This window comes from Coenobita brevimanus, chromosome 39 (assembly GCF_032717465.1).
Source record: "Coenobita brevimanus isolate Jiangsu-jjx chromosome 39, ASM3271746v2, whole genome shotgun sequence".
Taxonomy (NCBI): domain Eukaryota; kingdom Metazoa; phylum Arthropoda; class Malacostraca; order Decapoda; family Coenobitidae; genus Coenobita; species Coenobita brevimanus.
Genome location: NC_136992.1, coordinates 24,815,884 through 24,842,661, shown reverse-complemented (window position 1 = coordinate 24,842,661; position 26,778 = coordinate 24,815,884). Strand labels below are relative to the sequence as shown.

The following is a 26,778-nucleotide window of genomic DNA, read 5'->3' as shown; positions in this document are numbered from 1 at the left end:
GACGTGCAGTTTTCTCATTTAGGACTGAAAATTCAACTCTTTCGCTCCCTTTTCCAAGCATGGGCACAACGATAACGTAAAAAATAACTCGAAACTATAAACATATATCAAAAAGGTGAAAATGTATTCATAACATTTTTTTTTTCCAGCCATTCCTAACAGATTATGTACTGAAATCATTCGATATCACAGTACTGCATTTCTAAGTTAAATATGTACTGTTCTGGTATGTACTTGTAAGTTAAAGCACTGGTACCAGTTAACCTAATTTATATGATTACCTATGATCGGCGTCGGAATGTTTCCTTGTGTTTACGTACAGTATTTGTGTGTTGAAGTTTTGCTCAGGAGTACTGTATTTGTGAGTTATAACATTAAATAAACCTTCTAACCACTTAAAGTGCTTTCTAGTGACAGATAACAGCAAAACAACACATTTGGGGGGGTCTAGGGAGCAAAATACGGAGTAGTTTAAATATACGCGATTTCGCACCTAACACGGCACGGTAGGAACGAAACCCTCGTCTTCCGTGCGAGTTACCTGTACTTGTAACCGCACTATGATACGAGCCTCTTGCCTCCCACTTGCTTTCCACATGGCCCCAGGACGTAAGCCAGCCTCACCAAAGGCTAATAATACAATTAGTAAGAACTCCAAAGTGACAAAACGATCAAGAAAAGTTGTGACCTTAGCAGAGAAAATTGTGTTATTGGACAAGCTAAGAAACGACCGTGCGAGTGTTTGCTATCACCAGTTAATGCATCTTTTTATTTTGTACTGTTTTGTGAATAAATGTGTAGATAACTGTGTATTACAGTACGGTGTTTACGTTTTTCCTTCATAATGGAGTATGTGCTTTCAATCTTGTAAGAAGGTATTTCGGGATGAGTATGGAGGTTTCGGGACAATTCGCAGTCACAACAAAAGACAATTCGCCTTCATTAATGAAGATAGCTATTGGTGACACTAGAATATAATTCAAAGGCGACTACAGCGAGGAAGAAACAAGTTAATTATTGACTAAAGGTGCAACTAATAAATAATATCCAGAACTTACGCTACTAAACATAGACGTTGCTGGATCTCCCTGAAATATAGTTATTAAAGTATTGATTAATTAATAATAAGTATATTTATAAAAGTACTGATTAGTATATTTATAGAATGGCGGGGAATCGTCCAGGGTGCGAATTGTTCTGAAGGGGAATCGTCCATGTTTTGACGGGGAATTGTCTGACGGCGAATTGTCTCGCAATCAGTATGGACATGGACTGTGTAATGGGCAGCATGGTGGACACATGTGCAAGATTCAATTGTTAATAGAGTATTCGCGAAATTGATTTTTCGCGGGGGTTACAAGAACGTAACTACCGCGAAATATGCGGGATTACTGTATTTCCGATGTATAGAAATTTAGTTCGATAGCTCCTTGAGTCTGATAAAAGCGAATTCCGGCTATTGAAGTCCGTTATAACGAGGTTTTATTGTATATTTATTTTTTTTTTCTGGAGGGGTTAGATTTGGCCTTAATCTAACCCTTCCATATTCAGCTTGAAGCAAATCATCATGAGATAGGAAGAATGAGGTAGAAAGCACTTGTATGTCATTGGATTGAAGGAGTTAAAATTTACATGATCTTACATTTTTATATATGAATTTTCATTTTTTATTAAGGGTTATATTTTGCCCCAGTATTGTTTTCTGTGTAGCCGCTGAAGTGTAGAAGATATTCAGTTTATATACAGATTTCTAAAATCTTACTGTTTTTCAACTTTGTTAACATTGTCAAGCTCTTGTGACTAATTGTTGGCTGAATAGAATAATATAGTGTTGGCTGGAATAATATACAAATTGTGTTGACCATGAGAGAGTTACTGGTGGCAGTATTAACTTTTTCTGGCTCCTGCAACTCACCCCCAGCTGAAAGAAATGCTTTGGTGTTAGCTTTAATGAAATACTAGAGATTGTTCCTAATGATGAGAGAGTTAATATGCTCTAAGGTACAAAATATTTTGGTTATATCTACTTGGAATCAAGCTCCCAAGGATTTGGTCATTGTTGTTGAATATATTCTTGCGCCACCTTCTTGTGGACAGGAAGATTCCCTTAACACTCTGTCCCTACTCTGGTTATTTTTCAGTATTACACACTAACCTTTTGAATATAGTGATGTCTTGCTTTAGTAATTCTTGTCACCACCAGACAATTTGCAAGACACATAGCTGTAGGAGATTATTGTTGCCACAGACACCTTGTTGAGGTCTCCTTGATAATATATTGATACTCTCACACAGAAAACAGCCGCTCCAACAGTGTTCATAAGCAGTCTCTACCCTTACACCACAAATGTCTTCCTTGCCTTTACCCGTGTGTTAAGCACGGAATGGAGGCAGATCACTTTTCCAGTGACAGAAAATGGTTGCTCACCAGGACCTGTAAAACATTCCTTGAACATGTATAGTAGAGCTGTGTCATGGTTGGCCCTTACGGTGTAGAACCTGCATAGCATGAGAAGTTTCCCTGAAGCTTAAAAGAAAAAAATCTTTTGATGGTAACAAGAATATATAATACCATACTTAACAGGTTAACATTCTCCTGTGTGTTACTTATGCATATGCAAAATGAATTGCATGGAAAGAGATGCTAGACTTCTTGCTGACCTTATTTGATTATGGTTCTGATTGGCTGCCTGATAGGCCTTAACACTCTCAGGCTCCTGTGGCTCACTTTTAGTTGAATCAGAACATCTGGTTTTAGCTGGAATAGAATGCAATTAGTATTTGAATTGGGACTGTACTTAACACTTGGCTTCCGTGACTCACTCTCAGCTGAATAAAAACAGCTAGGATAGAATACTGAGTTGCCCTGACCATGAGAGAGTTAATTCTGTTGCTGGGAGATAGAATTGATATATATATCTATATATCATCATCATTTATCATCCGGACCTCCTTTCCCACCCTAGGGCGGGGTGAGGAGTAGCAACGTCCAGACAGCCCAAGTTTGCCCAGTCCAATGGGCCATGCTTCCATTCACCCATCATTCAAGCCCCCGGAATCTTGGTTCTATCTGATTCGCCAAAAACATTCACAACATTCTGTAGCTTCACATAAATGTATCCGTTAGAGTCAGTCCAGATGCTGTCACATTAAAAAGGGGTGCCAAATCCCTGATCATGCACTTCTCACAACATTCATCCAGCCAGCTCGATCTTTTGTCAGTCCCCTATCCCCACTGACCTCCATACCTCACTTCCACACACACTCATCCACCATATCCCATCACCCTCTCCTTGGCCTGCCTCACCTCCTCCCTCCTTCAAATTCGCTCAGATATACCTTTTTCACCACTCTGTTGTTATCCACTCTCTGCTCATGACCATACAATCTCAGTACACTCTTTTCAGTTCTGGTGTCCACAGACTTCCTTACTCCACATCTTTCACAAATCACATTATTTCGTATCCTGTCCACTCTCTGTACTCCACGTACATTTCTCAGCAGTCCCATCGCCACTGCTGTCACTCTTGACTTTTCCTTTTCATGCCACACCATGGTCTCACATCCATATGTTAAAGTTGGTACTAACACTCCTTCTTGTAAGTCTCGTGCAGCAGCAACACTCAAGCCTCTGTTTCTTGTCAAGGCCTTCATAGCACCAGCTTCTTTACTTCCTTGTGTCACTCTGCTTCCTTTTCCTTTGCACATTTTCCTCTCTTTTCTACCACTGTACCCAGGTATTTAAACTCTCTCCCCAGTTCCAGTCTCTCTCCATTCACTGTAACATCCAACTGGGAGTTACCTTCTGTCTCAGTAACCATCACTTTACTCTTTTCTACATTTATTCTTAAGGCACGACGCTCACAGACATCAGCAAAACTCTGCACTAGTCTACCATGTTCTTGTCTGGTATATGCAAGTAGTACTGCATCATCAGCATACATGTTTTGATAGGACCACAGCAGTGTACAGTACTTGATTATGGCTTTAAGAGCAGTGTTAAGATATTCCATTTTGTATGTGGTAGTGCAGTATTATTATTTACTGATATACTGTAAATAGTATACTTTGTTGGAGTTATTGGTGTTTGATGTTTAACAGTTCTTTTTGCAGTATTAAGGCTGGATTAATTTGCTTGTCTGTTCCAAAAATAATTTAAGTACTTACGTTGAGGATGTTATTTACTGTTCTTTTTTGGGGGGTGGGGGTGGAGGGTGAAGCTATGCAGAAGTGAAATTTCATTAATTTTTTATGGTATTTATGAAGAATATTTACAGTACATTTTGTCTATACAAGCTATCTTTTTATTTAAAAAAAATGAAATGTCAAATTTGCATGTTTTATATTCTTTGTGTGTGTATGTGTGTGCATGGGTTTTGTGTGTGTGTGTGTGTGTGTGTGTGTGTGTGTGTGTGTAAGAGAGAGAGAGAGAGAGAGGGGGTAATAATCCATCCATCCATACATCATCCAATCCTACATTGCCCCATGAGGAGCATAGGAGCCCGGGGCTAAGCAGTTGGTCCCGACATTTAAGATGAGAGTGACCAGCCTCACTCATCCCTGAGTGGCATTATATGAACAATCAACCCCAACCACCCTTTGGATATAAACCTTCACTGGATCAATCCGATTGGAGCGCAATCTAAACCACCAGGCGCCAAAATTTGGTTATATGATTACCACCCAGCGTAGTAAATGGTTTCATGGTGTACAGGAAACCATTTGGCTTGTCACTCAGTATAGAGTCACCCACAGGCAGAAGGAAGAGGAAAGAATGAAGGAAAGAAAGACAGAAGAGGAAGTGTAAAGTTACCCGTAGGCAGAAGGACAAGAAAAGAATGAAGTAAAGGAAGACAGAAGAGGATGGAAGGAAAGAAGGATGGAGGAGAGGAAAGGGCTGACACCCGACAGCAGCACTACATCGAGTGAGTGGATGGTGAGCGCCCCCACCTACCACAAAGATGATAATAATAATACCTAGAACACATTAAAGTTGTCCAAGGACAATTTTGATCAAGAAAAACTTCCCATGGCCATTGCCTGCTAGAATCCAGGCTATAATGGCACCTTTAGGTCAAGCCCACTGATCTTGTGCATGTCACCATAGGTGATCACAGTCTCTAGCTTTAATCCTTCATGGAAAATTAGATGACATCCAGAAAACTCTCAATTTTTTACTCCAGGTGATCTCAGAGAATAATCAGCTGATTGGAATCAATGGAATTATACTTCCTTCCGGCCTGTGTTCGCCGTAAGGCTATTTTGTAGTAAAGTTTCAGCTTCCTAGCTTAAGCAGTTCTTGAGATAGCATGACTGACTCACTTTTCTGTGTTCTGGAATATTTCTGGAGATACAGTTAATGGATTGCCACCATATTTGGCCAAAAGAAACAGACAGCTGTCCAACTAAGTTGGCCAAGTTTGAAGGCTGTATGCCAAGTAGCCTTTTAAATGTTGCAGTTTTAAAATAGGGAAAAATTATAATATTGACAAGAATAATAAAACTTTGCATAAGGATGTGAGAAGTTTTAATAATAATAGTTTTACTAGTAATTAGCTGAAAATTTACAAGTAGAGGAAAGTCTTCAGAAGTGGTAGTGTCTAATATTGCCCTAATTCATAAATGAGAGTCTTAGCTGGATTAGATGATGTACGATGGCACTGATTGACATTGCTATGCTATGGATATTTTATACAGTGATTTAGCAACATGATGGACAAGTCTGATGTATGAAGATGCATCATGAACCTAAGTATACATCTAAACCCAGTGTGTATACTTAATATGCCATAAATATACCTGTAATTATATTTTGCCTGATTATCGTGTGTGTGTGTGTATGTGCCTATCAGAATCTGTAAATTACTTTTCATTCTCCACTTTTTAATGTTAATTGCAGTTGCCTTTGGTGTTGTAGCAATAGTTTAATATGACTTCATTAAGGTGTTCAAAGATATATATATTTTTTTCTTTGTATAATGTGCATTGATTTTCATCATAGTATAGCCTTGACGTAAACATTTAAGGTATCGTACAAAAGTGTAGTTGTGTTGAGGTTGTGCTGCACTGTTTCATGTATTTTTTTGCATTTGTATATATGTATTCATTTGTTTATTGTTATTGATTACTAATGTACATGTTTTTTCCTTCCTGCTTTTCCTCATCTCCCTCTTACCTCCTCTCTGCCTCTCCCTCCCACACCTCATATATCCTTCTGACCCTACCTTTGCCGATTCCTCACAACTACATTATCACCTCATTATTCACACATCATATCTTGTGACACCTCATCTCACTTTGTTTCATCATAACTAACTGTACCTCACCATACCTTACTTTACTGTTCTTATATTATTGCAACTCACCACAATACACCATGATATGGATTACCATCCCACAATGTACCACATTTTACCCCACACCACCACATCAAACAATATCTGACCCTATCTTGTCCCTGTGGTACTCTCAATCTCCCACACTGTCCACCCTACACCCTAAACGGCTATAGGAGGATGAGTACGAAGCACGTGTGGGTGCCAGGTTCCCTATCAAGTGGACAGCCCCAGAAGCTGCCAATTACTCCAAGTTCTCCATCAAGAGTGACGTCTGGTCCTTCGGCATCCTCCTTACTGAACTCATTACGTACGGTCGCATCCCCTACCCTGGTGAGTTGAGGAGCATCTATATTCAGTCTGCTGTATTGTCATAGAAGGTGATGGTGTAGTGGAAAATGCATGGGGTTGAACAGTCTGAAAAGACATGAGATTAATCCCAAGTTGGGGTAGAGATCAATTTGTAAATTTCATTGTTGTTAAAAGTCTGCTGATCGTCCACAAGACCCACAGATGTCATAAAAACATTCCTGCCAACACCATCGTTCCAGTCCTGAACATGTATAGTATATAGCATGGATAGTGGGTCTAAGTGGCAAAGCAGTAACTTATGAATGTATGTATAGAAATATAGATTTTATGTCCAGAGTTAAAAACTTACTACCAAAAGTCAGTTAGGTCCATTTAGAACCAGTCACTTCCGTTATGGACTATTGTACATATAGTTTTTCAGGTGCAGTCAGATTAATTGCTGTCTATGACCACTCCAGGTACAGTTATATTAAATCATGTCAGTTCAGGCCACATCAGGCCCAGTCATTACTTTATGTTTCCTTAGGCATTTCAGACCCATTAACATCCGAAAGGGCCTTTCAGGTGATAGTAAATCCATGTTCAGGTCAGTTCAGTTATGTTCCAACTCAGATCAGATCAGGACCATTTCTGTCCATTCTGGTCATCAGGTATATTCTGGAATATATGGAGTTTCAGGTCCATCAAGGAATAGGTTCAGGTCAGGTGATGTCATGTGAATTACTTTTATTATTTTATCCCCTGCAGCCCAGTGACATCTTACCAGAGCTGAATGAAATTGTCTGGTGTTAGCATATTAAACATGTCATTGGTCTAAAGGGATTAAGCTTAAAGCAGGCTAATTATACTGTATTAAGTTAGATTAGTTTTTATTATTATGAGGTATTCATTTTACCTACCAAACTACAAAGGGTGGATTGACATGTGAATCAGTTGTCTGTAACTGCCTGCACCAGAATTTGAACCCTGGTGACATTGGACTAGCAACTTGGTAGCAGAGGAATTAGTTGGAGAAGAACAGGGAGGTTTTAGGAAGAGGAGAGGTTGTGTAGATCAGATTTTCATTCTTGATCTTTAGTGGAAAAGTTTCTGGAGAAGGGAAAGAAGCTTTATGCAGCCTTCATGGATTTGGAGAAAGCATATGACAGAGTGGATAGACAAGGATTATGGAAAGTATTAAGAATATATGGAGTAAATGGGAAGTTGTTGAATGCTGTGAAGAGTATGTATGAGGGTGCTAAGGCTGCAGTGCGTGTGGGTAGTGAACTGAGTGAATTTTTCTGTTTGAAGGTTGGATTGAAACAGGGATGTGTCATGTCTACATGGTTGTTCAATCTGTACATGGATGGGGTTATAAAAGAGATACAAGGTAGGGCAGTGGATGTTGGAGTAGCCCTAGTGAGAGAGGGTAGTGTTTGGAAACTTCCTGTACTGTTGTTTGCAGATGATACTGTGTTGTTAACTGAAGACGAAGGGGAGCTGCAGGGCTTGGTGGATGAGTTTGGGAGAGTGTGTAAGAAACGTAATCTAAAGGTGAATGTAGGGAAGAGGAGAGTTACGGTCTTCAAGAGAAGTGAAGTCAGTGAATGTACATTGAGGTTGAATGATGAGGAAATGGAAAATTTGAGTACATTTAAGTACTTTGGTAGTGTGATGAGTAAGGATGGAAGTTTGGAGAGTGAAGTGCTGGAAAGGGTACAACAAGGACGAGAGGTTGCTGGTTCCTTGAAAGCAGTGATGAGAAACGGGGAAGTGAGCATGGAAGTGAAAAAGTTACTACATGACGGTATTGTGATACCAGCTTTAACGTATGGAAGTGACGCTTGGACGTTGTTGGAGGGACACGAGTCAAGAGTGAGAGCATTGGAAATGAATTATTTGAGAGGAGTCTGTGGAGTCACGTGGAGAGACAGACTGACAAATGAGGATGTGAAGGAGCATTGTGGTGTGGATGTAGATGTGGTAGGTAGCATTAGGAGAAACACATTGAGGTGGTTTGGCCATGTGGAGAGGATGGAGAGTGAGAGACTGATGAGGAGAGTGTATGTGAGTGAGGTGGAGGGGGAGAGTGGGAGGGGGAGGCCAAGGATGAGATGGACGGATAGAGTGGAGATGTATATGAGAGAGGGGGATGCGAGTTGGGAGCAGGGCAGTGAAATGTCGGGGAACAGGGCGACATGGAGGCGATTTGTTTGTGGCCACCCCATATGGGTTTAAGGCATTTGGCAATAGATAGATTGATAGGATTTGGTAGCCAGCAATAGTACCCACATTCCTACTCCTAGGGTAGTGCCAATGGTAGGTAGCTGAAAGTGTGGATGATGCTGTGGCCTTATATTCTAGTATAGTGGGTGAATAACCTGCCATGGTCTCAAATGGTCTTACAGATGAGCACTGCAGGCAAACACCTATCCCCACCTTTACCTTATCATTACAATGCTTATTGATTTCAGGCAAGCTTGATTTTTTTTTTTTTTTTTTTTTTTTTTTTGTAAATACATGCAGTAATTTCAGAGATAAGTGTTTAAAATCATTTTTTGGGGGAGGGGAGAAACTGCAGTGGGTGGGGCAGGCTGAATTGATAGTGAGGAAGGGCACCCTTAGATACTGTAGGTCACAGGGTTCAAATTATAAAGAATAAAATTTTAAAAAATCTCCAGTGCAGAACTGTGTGAAAGTATCAACCACTCAGATATCTGGCCTGTTGTAAGATTCATTCATTCATTCATCATCCAATTCTACGTTGCCCCATGAGGAGTGTAGGAGCCCAGGGCTAGGAAAGTTGGTCCTGACATTTAAGGTGAGAGTGACCAGCCTCACTCATCCCTGAGTGGCATTACATGAGCAGTAAACCCCAACCACCCCTTGGATATAAGCTTTCACTGGCTCAATCCTATTGGAGCACCATCATTACCTACTAAACCACCAGGTGTCAAAATTTGGTTTGAAGGTTACTACTCAGCATAGTAAATGGTTTCCAGGTGTACAGGAAACAGGTAAAAACTCTTCCAGGATGAAAGTATGTCACATTCACTTAACACACAAGTCGTTGAATATACAGTATATCACACATATTATGGGTTTACGTTTATAGGCCTCTCTGAATCATTCTCACCTGTATTAGCTAATTTGGTGTTATCTGGAACACAGTACAGAAAATCCTTATTGTGTTCCCACTTTTGAAGTTCAGTTTTACTCTGTTGCACAGTTACATAATCACCTAATAAAGTTTTGTTGCTGCCTGTAAAGGAGATTCCAGTCCTAACAGTGTGAGTTGTATGGAACATATCACTGACATACAGGAAGGTCTTACTGTACTGGAGTTGTCCTTATCATGATAATGATGGTGGTTTTAACACACTTGGGAATATACAAATTATGCTAAGTTGAATCAACTCCTCTGCCGGTTGGTGAAATACAGTACTGTACTAGAGTTGTTTCAACCATGAGAGGGTTAGTAAAGTGAAATTAAGCTAATAGTAAGAGGAGGAGGAGAGACAGGATGAAAGAGAAGTGGAAGTGTAGAAGAGGAAGGGAGGCTTGTGGTGGTGGGAGATTTTGATGAGGGGTTATATTACCACAGCAGAATCACACTGATATATATATATATATATATATATATATTTTTTTTTTTTTTTTTTTTTTTCCATGTAAACTACAGACATATTCCTCTTAAAGTTTCATTGATACTTAACAAGCTGGTTTACCAACTCTCCCAGTACATAGCATGAAATGTATGCAAAAAATGCTGTATTTTGGAATACATCGTTGACACATAAGAAGAATAAACTACCCTTTTGTTGCAGCCACCTTGAAAAGCTTCAGGATTAGACATTTGGAAACGCTGCTGTGGGAATTTGATTCATAGGTTTAAAATTGAAAGCAAATTAAATATGTCATAGATTGAAAGCTGTGTCTTTCAGTAAGTAGCATGTTTTAAATGTAGTTTCATTATTAACTGATAGATGTTGTTCTGTGTTTGGGTTTTGTAGAATAATTCTGCAAATAGACTGCTGATAAGGTTTTATGGCCTTAACATTAAAGCTGAGGAATCAAAGATGAGAACAGTCCTCTTAATATTTGACAGTCAGTAATGGAACACTTGTAGTTGTGAGATTTCATCACTGAGCATCATACATTACAAAGTGGAATCAGCAGTGGTACACAAAAGTCTGTCTTGTTGTTTCAGCATTACATGCTTCAGAAATAATCATAGAAAATTGCTGGCCTGCTCATGTCTTTGCACCTCAGTTTTAATAAAATGGCCATTACTGTTTTATTTTGTGTGTAAAATATTAGTTAACATTAATAATTTATTGCATTCCCAGGCATGACGAATGCAGAGGTGCTACACCAGGTGGAACATGGGTATCGCATGCCACCGCCACCGGGCTGCCCACCTGCACTCTATGACATCATGGTGGAGTGCTGGCACAAAGACCCAATGAAGCGACCCACCTTTGAGACACTCACATGGAAGCTGGAGGACTTCTTCACACTGGAAGGGTCTGAGTACAAGGAAGCAGCGGTGGCCTACTGACCCTCCGCCCACAAGCCCAGGTCCGGAGGTCGTGCGGACATGGAGCTCTATCCTGCTTTCACTTAGCCTTGCCCTGCCCTTCCTGCCCTAACCCCGCTCCAGTCAAAGCAGCCCTCGGGGCTTCCTGAGGATTGACTGGGGGTTAAGTGAGTACCACTGTCTGGAGTCATCAAGGTCAGTGTGCTGTGCGTGCTTGGAGTAGCAGCCAACTGACATGGATTCACTCAGTAGTCATGGTTCACAGTACACAGACTCTCACACCAATGGAAGGACATCATAAATGACTTAATATGTCTGGCCATATGACTCAGGCAGGACAAGTGGGGAAGGTTCACCTTAATCTGAACTGCAATGCGAGATAGTGGGCAAGAAGCGAAATGTGAATTATAAAAAAGATGATCACATATTTCCTGAGAACTGGAGCCACAGTGTGTTCCTGCAAGAATGGTATGTTTGTTCTTCTCATGTGGTAAGATTGGGAAAGTGTGTTCTAAATCACAAGTGCAGCTCGTGTTTTATATACAGTATATGCTGGTGCATTCTGTGACCCCAAGTATTAAATGAGATATATTCAGAGAGTTGGTGGTCCAAGTATTCTACATGTCAGACTTACTTGGAAATCAGTTAGCCAAAACAGTGGATCTGTGGCCTCAAGTTTTCTTAAATATCAAACCCTGGAGTACGCCGCATCCCATGGGATCCTGGATCTTGAGAGATTCTTTAGATTCAGCAGAATTAACCAAGGCTTTCATTTAGCATTTTTTTTTTAGTAGGTTTTTCATGCTAAAAGGGATTTGTGATATGCATTCAGGGTTACTGAAGTTTTATTTGTCGAGCTTAGGCAAGGAACACAAGATTAATATTCCTTGGTTGTCAAGAATCCCGGCAATATCCGTGTTTGTTTACTCAAGACCTTCAGTAACTCCCTGCCTGTTGTGGAGAGGAAGCTTACTATGCTGTTGGCTGGAGGGAGATGTTTCATTAGTTATCAGTATTTTACTGTGTTGTTACTGGCTGTTTGGTAATTTGAGGCAACAAGGCAGTTTATTGTCAAGCTTCAGAGTGTATTCTCAGCTTGTCCTGTCTCTGTTATTCTTTCCTCTTCCCACAACTCTTCTTTAACTGTGATTCACACAACAGAGCTGGTATGCAATATTTTGGGGACTCTGTTGTCGGGTATCCCATTGTAGTTAGGTATTTACATTACAGTGTCACAAGTACAGTATTTAGGTAGAGAGGTGGGTCAGTTTCCTCCGCATCGATTTCATGTTATGGCCTTAGAACTGCACCAAAGATTTTTTTTTTTTTTTTTTTTTTTTTTTTTCTCTCCACGTATTGTACAGTACATACATTCTGGTCATCGTTTTGTGGCCACATGTTTACTGTATGTGCTTGGAAATGTGCTCAATCTTGGTAACTTTGTGGCTCAAAAGTCAAAAGGTTCTTTGAGAATCTACCATGATAAAAATAATGACTTCAGGGCCCAAAAGGCTACTTTTGAAATCTGGTGTGAAAACTTAGCGACCAAGCTGCAAAGAGGGAGGGAGACTCATTTAGAATCGTCGACAAAACCCGCACAACTACCCATAAATTAAGGTCTCTATTTCTACATATTTCTGTGTAAATATTGAGAGTGGGACAGTGGTCTCTTTGGTGTATCAAAATGCATATAACATTTCCTGAGAACAACTAAGTTTCCTGTTGTGTCATGAAGCTCATGAGTAAGTAATCATAGTTACAGTAAGTCCTCGTTAGATAACTTTTCATTTTTTTTTTTCTCTCTCAAAGTCCACATTAACTATTGAAAGACTGCCTATTAAAACTCCATTGTTACCTATAAAGTTGATATGCCAGTTTTCCCCACTTTACAGAACCAGTTTTGTAGAATAAGATTGAATATATTCTAACATGTCCGATAATGACGAGGATTGCCTGTACATCTTTCTAAATAGACAGTTATTTCCCATTTCAGATGAGACACTGGGCTGTACTCTTGTGAGCTGAGAAGGGTTTGTTGCACCTCTTCCTTGGTCATTTATTTTGTATATTTTAGTGTACATTATTTTTCTCTTGTACAGTATCTTATTTAAGTCTTCTTTTTTACGTCGAAGTTTATTCCATACATAACACAAGAGTATTAATGTGCCGTATGCAGAAATATACTGGTAAGGAAGAGTTGCTAGAAAGCCTCCTAAGCTGACAAAATTATGGACCACTATCTCTTGGGGCTTGCCATCTAAATTGAATGTTTGGTATTTTGCAGTTTCAGTTTCTGTTTTCCTGCCTCACTTGTTGCATCACTGTATCCTATAAATTCTCTCTGTGGTCTGTGCTATCTTCCTTAATGACCAAGTGTCAAGGCATGAAACCTGACATGCTAAGTGCACTAAGTCTTCATTATATGTCATTTTTCTTGACATTCTTGGTTTGCTGTTAGCCCCTTCAGTCTTTTTTATTTATTTATTTATTTTTTTTATTCAGATAAGGAGCAACTTTTCTCAATAAAATTGGGGGGGATTTAGAGCCTGTGTTAACCCATCAGTACTGGAGTGCTTAAGTTGAATGTAATTGTCTGATAGTACAAGAATAAACTTAAAAAAAAAAAAAAAAAAAAAAAATGAATTCAGAGAGTTAAGTCCAAGTAAAATAAAAAATTACAATTCTGTTAAAGTCTGTACAGCAGATTTGTTAGTCCCCTCCCCCACCATGTACCATACCAGTTGTATGGAGAAAGTTGTGATATTTTAGATAACATCCATGACTTATAATGAGGACTGCCTGAACTACATGTGATGTTCTGAAAATATCTCATCCTAGGTGCAGTCAGCAACAAAAGCCCAGTTGGCTGTCCCTGTTCCCTGTTTGTGGACTTGCAAAATCAGTCACACGAAACTGCAGCAGCTGATAGTGATAACCATGTGGCAAAAGTGTAGTGTCATCAGTGTAATCTGCTTCAGATTCTTGACTAGTTTTCAATATTGATAGAGAGAAAAAGGTGACTGATGACTACTGCATTTGATAACAGTTTTGTGTCATTACTGTCATTTGCTTTAACTTCGAGATCAATTTTCTGTATCAAAGGAGAGAAAAGCACGAGGTGACAGTTAATGTTGCTGACTGCTACTTTTGCCAGTACAGTATTGTGAAACAACCTGACACTGGTTTTTAAATACATAGCCCCTTTATCAAGAGTTGATTGGGGGAGGTATTTATAGAGGATCGTACCATTCACTTAATGAAATCTCCATTGCTGTGTGTGTGTGTGCATATGCGTGCGTGTGTGCGCATGTATGCGTGTGCGCACGTGTATGCGTGTGCATGTGTGCATGAGTGTGTGTGCACACACGTATATACAAGCAGTCATATACACATTAATCCCTTCAGTTCAGTTATGTATTTTATTTTATTTTTCCTGCCTTAAGACGATTGTATTAGTGTATGAAGAGACATTATGTTGTGACAGGGTTAATGAAATTCTTTGTAATCCTTCCAGTACAGAATGTTTTTCATGAGCTGAGTCAGATCATCTGGTGGAAGTGAGAATAAGATGATAATGTATCATTGGATTGAAGGGGTTAACCACTTTACAGGATAAACAAGTTGCCGTAACAGTAAAGTATTAACACACTTTTTACTGATTTGATTGTGGAGTATTTTGCTGGTTGTATGAGTGGAGCCAAACATAAATGTCAGCTGTACATGGCAGATAAGTTTCTATGCCTAATAAATAAATATACTAGCATTTTTATACACAAGTGAGGAGAGTTTATAAATACGGCCCCTGGTCTTGATGCTTCCCTACACCGGCCAGCATTGTTGTCTTCTGTTTTATGTTATGTTTATGGCAGTTATTTAAGAGATTATTTTCTATTATTTTCTACTGTACAGCTGAATGGCAGTTCATAGATCCTGTATATTAAATGATTCCATTTCTACCTTTTCTTTTATTTGGCACTCTGAAGAGAACCACTGGTGCTTTATTTTATTTATTTTTTTGTGTACAGTAAGCCCTCATCATAAGCAGCCTTTTTTAACGTTCCTTTTCACTCAGTCCCTTCAATCCATTGTTGTATTTTTCATTTTGTTTTGAGTGAGTTTATGTTCTGGTTGGTAATGATGATGCTGATGGAAATAGCAAGCATTTATGTATTACTAAATAGGTCATCAGACTGATGTGGTTAAGCTTACTATAAATTACTGAAAAATTGCCTGTTAATCCCTTGGGTCTGATGATGTATTTTTGAATTAATTCGTGATAGTATCAGATACTTTTCTTCAGTTTGGGGAATGATTTTCAAATGATGGGCATATAATTTAGTTTATCCTCTCTTCTTACATTTATTGTATGAGAGACTTCAAACTGGAGGGGTTAAGTGTACCCTTTAAAAACCTGTTAACTAAAACGTATCATATCTTCGTCATGCACTCCCCCCCCCAAAAAAAAAAAAAAATGACACAAGCAGTATGATGAGGTTAGTAGTAGTTGTAGCCCCAGGTTCATTTGAAATGTGAACCCAGTGGACTGTGGTCTGAAGTTGCCCTTTTCATTCAATCCACCATCCTCCTGTCGGGGGAACTAGGGAGAGAGTTGAGGGATATTCGTGTAATCAGGCAGTGAAGCCGTCTGGGCTTGGCGGTGCCACAAGAAGTCATCCCTCTCCAGCAGCAGATGATATGGTTAATGATTGTATGTGGCCAATAGAGGTGCTATGTTAGTTTCCCCACAATGAGAAGTACCAGTTGTATGGAAAAGTTGAGGTATTTTGAAACACATCCCCAAATGACATTTAAGACTATCAGTGCATTCAGCTGACACTGAGGACCACCTGTTATGTACAACATACTTAACCCTTTTACAGTTTTGTTTGATGTTTACAGTATGTTAAATCATTTAGTAATTTCTGATGATCACTTCACTCCAGGGATACATTTCAAATTTCTTCTTGCTATGTTCAGACAGTTGTTTTAACCTAAGGAGAGAAATCAAGTTTTGAATGAGTTAATGGAGTTCGTTCCTAATATCAGCAGTACAGATGGTTTCTCCAGAGTTATAGAAATATAGAGGTAATAAAAAAAAGAAAGTCATCAGATTCAAGGGGTTAAACTACAGTACACTCCATTTTGCTGTACTCTAATCAATTTACTTCCAGTAGTCACTCATTTGGTGTTTTCTTAAGGGTCAGATAAATTAAAAGTGGCTGCTTTGATGGATTGACTTATCTTGACATATGTGATTCTGTTGTCATAAATTGGAACACATCCCTGACTTACAATGAGCACTGCGTGTATACAGTGGCATTGATGGCATCACAGTTTTCGGTAGCACAATTTGAAGACATGACAAGATTTTTTAGGTTCATTTTTCACAGGCATCGTAGTTAGGTAGAAGGTATCAGGATGCCCAGCTGCTGTCTCTTTCATCATGGATCCTATAATTGTAAATTTGATGGTAAATAATCAACTACACAGCAGGGGAGTTGAGGTACCATATTTGACAGTCAAAAGACAACTGAACTGATTGTTACGAACATGGTACAAATCTACTGCATTAAACTTCTTTAAATAAATTAAGATAATGCTTTGACCAGATATATAAGTGAAGAGTAAACAGAAAAACAGTTGAGTCTAATGGTGGAGTGTGTACAAAAACAGCATTGAAACGTATGAAGTAGGTGCTGATATTACTTTAGTGCATACTGATTTTGCCCTGGAGAAGATTTAACTCTACAGTAAATAACTCATTGTTTACTTGTGTTATTTAGAAAGAAAGCAGTTGTAACAAAAGTGTGGAATCTACCTCGCTGTACTTGTAAGCAGTGCTCTGGGACATTGTGATTTTGGGCAGGGGAACAGTGTTGGTACCATTAATTGTGATGTCTCTGATCCCACTGGATATGTTTGGTAATGGTGGATGTACTTCAGAAGACTGCTTGTGCATTGCATCATTCATGCTGGCATCATTGTATGGGACTCCCCTTGATATTTTTTATTTTTTTTATTTATTTTTTTCAGTGAATCTACTCAGGTCCCTGTGACTCACTCAGCAGAATAAAATTGTCTGGTAATAGATGGAATTAGTTTTGTACAAGAGTTTTTGTGACAGTGAGAAGGTTAAATGCCTCAGTTCGATGATGTATACTTATTTTGTTCCTGCTACCACTAGATAACTTTATTCCACTTTGGGAAAAACCTCTGTCAGTCAGGGTATTGATGACTACAGTAGTTATACCAACCCCTTTAAGTCTGAAAATTCTTCTCAGGTTCTAGGCCAGCATTTCCCAACCTAGGGGGCGTGCCCCCCTGGGGGAGCGTTTGAGATTGCCAGGGGGGGGGTAATCAATGTTCAACATAGGGCTAGGCCATTCAAATGCATACAGGGTATTCCCAAAGATATGTATGAATAAGATACTTTGATAGGAAAACTTCACAACTGTCATTTTGAGCAAAAGTTGTTTAGGCATCAGGGGGAGGTGGGGGAGACATCATGAATACAGTCATGACCAACGGGGGGCGCAGTGCTAAAAAGGTAGGGAACCCCTGTTCTAAGCTGAGTCTGATTACCCAGTGGTAGCAAAATAAAAGAGAAAGTTCACCCTTGGGTGGAGGTTAATGGTGACAGTCTTAACACTCATACAGTAGAACATTTGGCAGAACAAAATCATCTGGCATTAACTGGAACATATTGCTGGAGAAGGTACGGCCATGAGAGTTAAAAATGAAAGGATTAAAATAATGACGGGAAATCCAGAATAAGAAGTAGAGGAAGTAGGAGAAGAGGACAGGGAAATAAGGAAAGGAAAAGAAGGTTGAAGGAGGAGGAGGAATAAGATGATAAGTAAAAGAAATGAAGAGGTAGGGTAGAGTGAGTTCCTGTATTGGAGTTATAGAAATTTAGGTACTGTGCTGTTTATTTTCATTCTTCATGTTATTTATCATGGATTTTTATGTTATACATTCCCAACAACTGAAGTCTGATTGATTTTTCTTGCTAGAAAAGTTATTCATTGCCTCCGTACAACCATTTCATCCCTGAATGGCGCTAAATCATTTACTAGTTATTTCCTCCCAGTCTCACGTACACTATCTCTGCATTTGCATTCCCTTTTTCCACATCAATAGATATGCTTGGTTATACAATAGTTGACAGTGTGCAAACGATGTTTAAATTGTGGTTGAGCATCTGACCAAAACCACAGGTAGTTTATTAGTTTCTTTTTGGTTTTACATTTTCTTGCCAAGAGTATGAATTACCAGTAATGTGCAGTATGACTCAGTAATGCTGCATATTTAAAAAAAAAAAAAAAAAAAAAAAAAAAAAAAGATTGCTGTGGTTATAATAAGAAGGAACACAGAGAGCGTTCAGTATCTGCACCATTCCTGTACAGTCAGCTGAAGGGTTAAACCTTTGACCTTATGTGGCACAGACCTTTAACTGATCGTTCTCAAATGTGGATTTCATCCTTTCCTGACCCTTAACATTTCCACTAAATTTGGTCCAAATTAAATAAGATTGGAGATATATTTCTCTCTCTCTCTCTCTCTCTCTCTCTCTCTCCTCTCTCTCTCTCTCTCTCTCTCTCTCTCTCTCTCTCTCTCTCTCTCTCTCTCTCTCTCTCTCTCTCTCTCTCTCTCTCTCTCTCTCTCTCACACACACACACACACACACACACACACACACACACACACACACACACACACACACACACACACACACACACACACACACACAATGTAATCACCATCATCATCTTAACTATTATTCCCCTTCAGTGGTGGGATAAGTATTTATAATCATGTGTGATAAACTCAGCAGCCACATTAAGATTGGAAGTTCAAGTTTTTGGCAGGAACATTGGATATTGTCATCTGCCTTTGTTACATGGGTGTTGTCATCTGTGTTTGCTGCAATGAACTGATTTATTAACTTTTATAATGGTTTCCCTGTCAGTCTTAGAAAGGTATGCTGCAAGTACAGTTGACAGAGGTAGCTCCAAAGTCTACCAAAGTACATACATTAAAATACACCATTCATTCTTTGCAAGCAGTTGTATATCACAAGGTAATGATAAGGGAGTTGCTGATATTGTTGAAGTAATACACATAATTAGGTCTTCTTTTGAATGAATTTTTCAAATGAAAATATTTTGAATGTGTGTGTGTGTGTGTGTGTGTGTGTGTGTGTGTGTGTGTGTGTGTGTGCACTACTGTAGGCCTATAGTATGATGAGCAGAGGTGTTTCGGGTTTTGGGTTGTAGCCAGCCTGTTCTCTTATTGATTATTTCACAATATTTGCCCTCTCACTGACTCTCATCCACACTGATGTATTTGACTTACAAGTTTGTTCGGCCTCTCAGTGACCCACACCTGCACTGTTGTATTGGACTTACAAGTTAGGTATTCTTTTTCCCATAGTATACTGTAATGCATTTCAAGGCCGACACATGCAAGCATGTTGGAGCCTTTAAAAACGAAACGAAACTATACTGTAATGCATTTGTTTTTTATTCCTTACAGACCCATATTTTTAGTGCATCATTTGTACACATTTATCTTGTCACTTCATTTCTTAACCACTTGAATCTAGGTAATGTTCTTTTTAATTTATTCATGCTGCTATTAGATGATTTTATTCAGCTTTTGAAAGGCTGTTTTTATGCCAAGGGGTTTATTAAGGCTGTATGTAACCCCTTCCTTTCAGTGTGCTCTAAGTTGCATAAAATCATCAGGAGAGAGCAGGAATAACAAAAAAGTCATCACCACAGTAAATAGGTTATCACCATCAGAATCACTTGTACCACCAAGGTTATTGGTGGTTCATCATTCATAGTCCTGTATTCTTTTCGGCTCAGGAGACTCAGCATCTCTTCCTAACCACTTTATCTTTGCATATGGCATGTTCATATCCTCGTGTGTGTTATTTAAGCAATCCACCGTTATGTTACTCAGGCACAAATGACATGCAAGAGTAGGGTGTGGTGTGCAATTAAGTCTCCAAGGAAGAGGTGCTAAGCAGAATTCTTAGGTGGTGAGAGTAAAACCCAATGTCTTCTTTGTCATGAGCTTTGCATTGCCCTTTGGAAATAAAATGTCTCTGTGCACAACAGAGCCAAAAGTTTTGTCCTGGAATTGTTTATGTAAGTGAAATGAACTCACTCAGGCTCATTTGAATCACTTTCAGGTACATAAAATTGTCTGATGAAAGGTGTACTAGATATGAGAGTTATCTTGTTCATAAGAGGATTAATGGTGACAGCATTAATTCTTTCAGTCTCCCATGACTCACTCTTAAGCTAAAATAATTAGCTTAAGATTAGCTGGAGTAGAATACTAAAGTTTTCATGATCATGAGAAGGTTAATGGTGACAGTATTAACTCTTGCAAACTCATGTGACTTACTCTCAGCAGAATAAAAGTATCTGACATCAGCTGGAAGGAATTGTTAGCAACGTTGCAACCTTGAAAGGGTTGATGGAGGATATAATGAGCCAAAGGGAGGATTTTAAATGGCTGTGTGCTTGAGTGAGATGGCTGTGAGTGTGCTTGTGTGCACATTTCCAGATCAGTGAAAGTGCTTGTGAGCGTCTTGGAGGACAGCCTTGTAAACTCAAAATTAATTGTACAATTCAACAGTGTGATTGTTTCTGCATCCCCATCCCCATAGTCAAAAAGCAAAAAAGAAATTTATATATACAGTATATTCAATATGTGCTCTCAATACTCTTAGATATTCATGTAAGCCCTTGGGATTAGCCACTTCACTGCGAGACATCCTTCCAAGGCTAAATGAAATTGTTTGGCGGTTATAAGTAAATAATTTCAAAAGGCATAATTGTACAGAAGGGGTTATTAGAGTCCGTAACCCCTTCACTACAACAGATCACCCAGAGATAAATCAGACTGTTTGGCAAAAGCTGTAATATATCTGTGTTATTGTAGTGGAAGGGTTTGATTTTGTGACTTGGCTAGAAAGTTTGTACAAGAAGCATCCCAGCTCTCAGTGCTTGTGATGGAAGCTTGTTTAGGTGTGCAAGTGACTGACTCAGTATTATTTAAGTTCATAATTACTTTTAAGAAATTTTGTAAACAAGTGGCAACACTGGCTTGCTCTGATGTGGCAACAGTGGGAGTCTCCTGTACAGAATATAGTTTTAAGGTTTTTACTTGTAAGACTTCATTTTCACTGTAGTAAGTTCATCCCAAAAATGTGCAATTATTATTATGCCTGGTGGTGTAGTGGCCAGAACGCCCCAGCTGAAGAAACTACCTTTCATACATTTGAAGCCCCCAGCAGGTGACTGGAGGCTTGTCAATTATATAGTGCCACAAATGGAAGTAGGTCGTTCATCTACTCTTAATTGTACTGGACTGCAGTAGTCTAGCATTGTGTCCCTTCTCCTTGAAGGGGGTAAAGTGGAATTGGCTCTTTTTTTTTTTTTTTTTTTTTGACAGCTTTTTCCCAAATAAGCAGTGATGGCAGCTGGGAGATTTTATATTTGGTGCAAGGTCTGGGGTAGTATTTATAAGTGATCTTGACCAGCTTACTGGACAAACAAGACAGTCTTTACAACAGTTACTTAAATATTACAGGCCAACAATAAAAGCAGCCTTTTTTTTTACACAGACTTTATTTGCTGTTAAATCTTTAAGAAACGAAAGGAAAAATGCCTGATAAAGCTCAGTTGCTATTTTTAAAGCTGAGGAGGTGGTGGCTCAATTGGTAGAGAGGTGGCCTGCAGTCTCAACGGACCCAGGTTCAAATCCTCACTGGGGCAGGGAACAGTTTAAGGATTTGAATTTCATTAAATCAGGCTTTACTGATCTACCAGAAGACCCGCCGACATGTCGTAAAAATACCCCCGCTAATACCAATATGCCAGTCCTGTATAAGACAACCCTAGCATGTATTCAGTATGGACAGTGGGTGTTAGCGCCGAAGTGGTGACATGTAGAGGTTTATGGTATGTAGGAGGACTGCTGGGCCTTGATAGCAGGCTGTGAAGCCTATGCCCAGAGTCGGACACATAAAAAAAAAAAAAAAAAAAAAAAAAAAATTGCATGGGAACATTTGTGATATTTTGGACAACATTCCTGACTTATGATGAGGACTTACTGCATTTGGTTTAAGATCATGGGAAGTATTTATAAAGGCTCTTAACCATTTTGCAAGATGAACAAGTTTCTGTTATCACTAATGATTTAGCTTTTTCATGTTATTAATTTTTCTGATAAACAAGTCTCCATGGCAGTTAAATATTGTGAATAACTTAGTTTCATCATATTTTTCATGGTACTTGCTACTCAGATTTGGTTGTGAAGTGTTGGATGGCTGTACAAGTGAAGGGAAAATTACCGTTAAAACATGATTTGAAGCACAACTTAAGATCAAGAAATTTAATGATTATGGCTTATGATTACTGTTATTACTACTATATTTCCCAACTTAGCCCTTTCATTCCTGTGATGTCTTCTTGTGTCATATATCGCTTCCTCCAGATGATTTTATTCAGTTTAGGAGAGATTTTGTGAATTATGGAATCAAGATAACAGCTGTTACTGACCACCTCAATACAAAACCTTTCGTTCAACCTGCTTATTATTATTATTTTTTTTTTTAATCTGACATTGTTATTCAGAACAGACTTTATGTCCTGCTGGGGTTACATATTACCTCAGTAAACCCCTTGAATATGAGAGGTTCTTCCCAAGTTTAATAAAATTGTCTGATAGAAGTAAATTAAACTACAAGGGCATCACCCAGTTATTAGGGGTTAAGGTGAGTAAAAATGAGCCTAGGAGAGTTTTTTGAACCAGGGGAGTTGGTATGTACCTTTCACTGATCCCTTCACAACAGAAAGTCTTCCTAAGTTGAGTAAATTGTATGGTGGCATTAAGAGTAATAACACATACAGTATGAACTTGTTAAATTGGACCAACGGAGACTTAGTTATGGCTGACTTACCTGTGACCACTTCATACCTAGGGGTAATTACAACCTTTTTACTATTGAAAAAAAAAAAAAAAAAAAAAAAAATGGAAAAAAGCACTGAAGTCCTTCCCGGGACATTATTTTGGGAAGATTGTTATTGTTGCCATTAGAATGGTTATGTAGTATCCAAATAACAAAAAATGGCAGGATAATACCATACAAGCAGGCCAGCACTGAATCAGACATAAGGGAGTTTCTGACATATAGGTCCAGCTAAAGGAGGCCCTACTGCTGCTGTTGTGCTATCTCAGTCTGTCTGATCGAGCAGAGCCATCAACCGCAGGCAAGCAGCTATCCCTGCATGGCTGTCCTGTGCAGCGAACCAATTTTCCATGCGGCTGACAGCGCCTTGACACAGCGAGGAGCTGAGATTAGTGTGGAGGATTGGTTCCTGGGTGGATGCCACATTGCATCTCCACCTAGTAAACAGGGGCACCACAGTTGGCTCCACATCACTCCATTATTTAGTTATACGATTACGATCAAGTGTTGCAATGGATTCCTTGTTACTCATTGTAGAGCCACCTGAAGTGGAAAGAACAGTACAGTAATAAACAGTGACAGGAAGAATGAAAGAAATAGAATGAGAGGAGGACAGATACAGAAAAAGAATGATAGACATGAAGGAAGAAGTAAGCAGCACTATATCAAGTGAGTGAATGATGGGCATTCCCCCCCCCCCACCCCACTGTGCCAGCAAGGCCTTGTGGTTTTACATACATCATCGGTATGAAGGAGTTAATTCTTAGTTGGAGATTTCCTTCATAATCTTTTGAGTCTGATCATATGTTTTGCTATATAATGCTTGCCATCCAAATGAATGTATTCATCTTGGGAAAGACTATTTGACTAGAGTGTTTCAGTACAGAGTTCATAAAGCCCTTTACTGTTAAGAAACTCTCTTAAGTCAATTAAAATTATCTGGGATGAGATGAAAGCCACACTGAAGTAGTTAAACTGTTCAAATCTTTAGAGGGTGATCAGAATTGTATGAAAATAAACTCATGCCAAAAGGGTAAAATGTGACTAAAATCATCAGAAGGGCTGGAGAACAAAAAGAAGTGGTGAAGGGGTTAAAGCTTTGTACAGTCAGGAAAAAAAAAAAAAAAGTCATATCAGCACTCTTGGTTTTCTCTCCTTGGACTTTGATAGTCAGCTTCATGAATCTGCAGCCACTGGCATTGATGACTATATGACCTCTAATCATTTTTGGTTTATTGGTTAGCATACCCCAATCAGAGTTACAGATAAACAGGTTTGATTCCCAAGAAGTGACTGGATTATTGTCTTTATTATTACTATTATTATTATTATTATTATTACTGTTATTATTATTATTACTATTATTATTATTATTCTCCTCAGCTCCTCATGAGGCAACATAGGATTGGATGGTGGATAGATTATTATAATTATTTTTTAATCTTATAATACCACCAAGCTGAGCAGGCTGGTCATCTATCCTAAAATTCCATTGCAAGGCGTTAGTTGATTTGCTAGTTTCCCCTCATGTACTGTATAGTAGCAATTATGTTTATGATTTTTTTTTTTTTTTCCATAATTTTTCCCTTAAGACAAAGACTTTTGTAAAATGTACTGTTGTGGAAATACAGTTTAGAAACAGTGCTAGTTTTCCATGAAACTGTCAGCTGCAGCAACTTCCAACTAAAAGTCTTGCTTGATTGATGATAAGATATTTTTCACTGCCTAATAATAATCACAGTAACCATGTGGTCAAGCATGCACAATAACACAGAAAAATGGCTGGCAAACTACTGTATTTAGCAGGCAAATGTGTACGCAACATTTGCCAGTCAGTCATCGAACGGCAGAAACTTCACAAACAGCGTCCCCCAAGGATCTGTTTTGTCCTATACTCTCTTTAACCTATACATGCATGACATACACACACCCCACACACCACAAATAAACATAGCTTCCTATTCGGACGACATAACACATGCGCACACCAAAACTCAAACGCAGCCGCACACATCCTCCAGCCTTACCTCAACACACAACATGAATGGTTCACCACAAGCAGACTCAAAATAGCCCCAGCCAAATCTACAATGATCTTTCTCACAAACTGGATGGCAGAACACATTCACATTCCACACCTCACCATAACACTCCCCTACCACACACACACACACACACACACATAAAATCCTTGGTGTAACGTACAATACGTCAATATCATTTATACAACACATCACAAAAACATTAAAGATAAATGAGCACCAAGACTCAGCACCTTAAGGTCACTTGCCCATACAACATTTGGACACAACAAAGAAACCACCATCACCGTACACAAACAATATATACGTTCAATGATGAATGATGGAAGCCCTGCTGGGCTTCTAATCTCACTAAAACACACTACAACACTCTACAGACCATACAGAACATGGCCATAAAAATAATTACAGGCTGCAGCTACTACACCCACAGACCACCTACACCAAGAAACCAAAGTCCTCAAAGTCAAGGATCATCTATACATGAGAGGCACACAATTCTTGCCACAGTCTACACAAACTCACACCATCCACCACACTACTGTGCATGGCAGCACATCCACATACACCAAGGACCATCAAACCAACACCCAGCACATGATATCGTACACAAATACTGTCATCTCTCCCCCCTCACCTGTCTCAAACCAGCTTCCAGAAGCATAACTATACTCAAATCACTTGCTACTCCATTCAGTCACTTAAAGACAACACACAGCTGCACGCACAGCCTCCTGATATCCACCCGTCTGAATCCTACCTCCCTTGTGAGGACAGGGTCCACCTGGCCAGGCTGAGATGTGGGCATCATCCAGCCCTCATGAGTTATCAGAAGAGGCTGGATGACTCCATTTGCCGATGCCTGACCAGGATGCAACATAGCACCCTTTACCATTAAGCACATTATGGAAGGCTGCATTGCACACAATTGCCTGCGCCAACAACACAACATACACTCCTTGAGAGCTTTGTGGGAAAGCCCGGTCTCGGCCATGGCCTTCCTTAGGGACTCAGGGCTGTTTGGCCAGACTGCCTAGGGAACAACTACTACTATTACCTAGTGTAATGAATAACCTCAGCTCTTTGACTGCTATTTTCCCTTGGGGAAAAAAAAGAAGAAAATGCCAGCCAAAGTAAGATTCCTAGGTGTGCCAAAAGCACTGAAAGAGTTAATTATACTTAGTCCTTGAAGCCTTTGACGGCCAGGGTTTCTTAGTTGAACAAAATCTTCCCGTGTTAGCCTGAACAAAATGCCTCAATGCACCAACCATAGCAGAAGGGTTAATGTGTGAAGGGTTGACCCATTCACTATGATGATGTGCCTTCAAAAAAAAAATATTGGCATTACTCCATATAATTTTATTCCTTTCAGGGGAAATGTTTTAAATGGGAGGGGTTAGATATAGCCTTCATTTCCTCCTGCACAATTAATGATCTGTCCTAACTTGAATAGAAGTGTCTGGAGGAAGCAAGAATTTAATTTTTTTTAAATTTCGTTTTATTGAAATGGTTAATCAATAACTGCATGTAATGGTAAGTGGCTTCTGGCATCACAGCTGTCACTGAGGTTGGCAGCAAAAG

The 26,778-nt window shown here is 39.2% G+C and overlaps 1 protein-coding gene across 1 annotated transcript in view; it reads left to right on the top strand.

Moving 5' to 3' along the window:
• LOC145396873 (tyrosine-protein kinase Src42A-like) overlaps window positions 1–12,508 on the top strand; it is a 130,899-nt gene extending 118,391 nt beyond the window's left edge. Inside the window, exons 8-9 of the mRNA XM_080270160.1 lie at window positions 6,512–6,668; window positions 10,976–12,508. Coding sequence (XP_080126286.1) covers window positions 6,512–6,668; window positions 10,976–11,187 — 369 coding nt within the window. The 3' untranslated portion in view covers window positions 11,188–12,508. The remainder of the gene's footprint in view (window positions 1–6,511; window positions 6,669–10,975) is intronic.
• The last annotated feature ends 14,270 nt before the right edge of the window (window positions 12,509–26,778 follow it).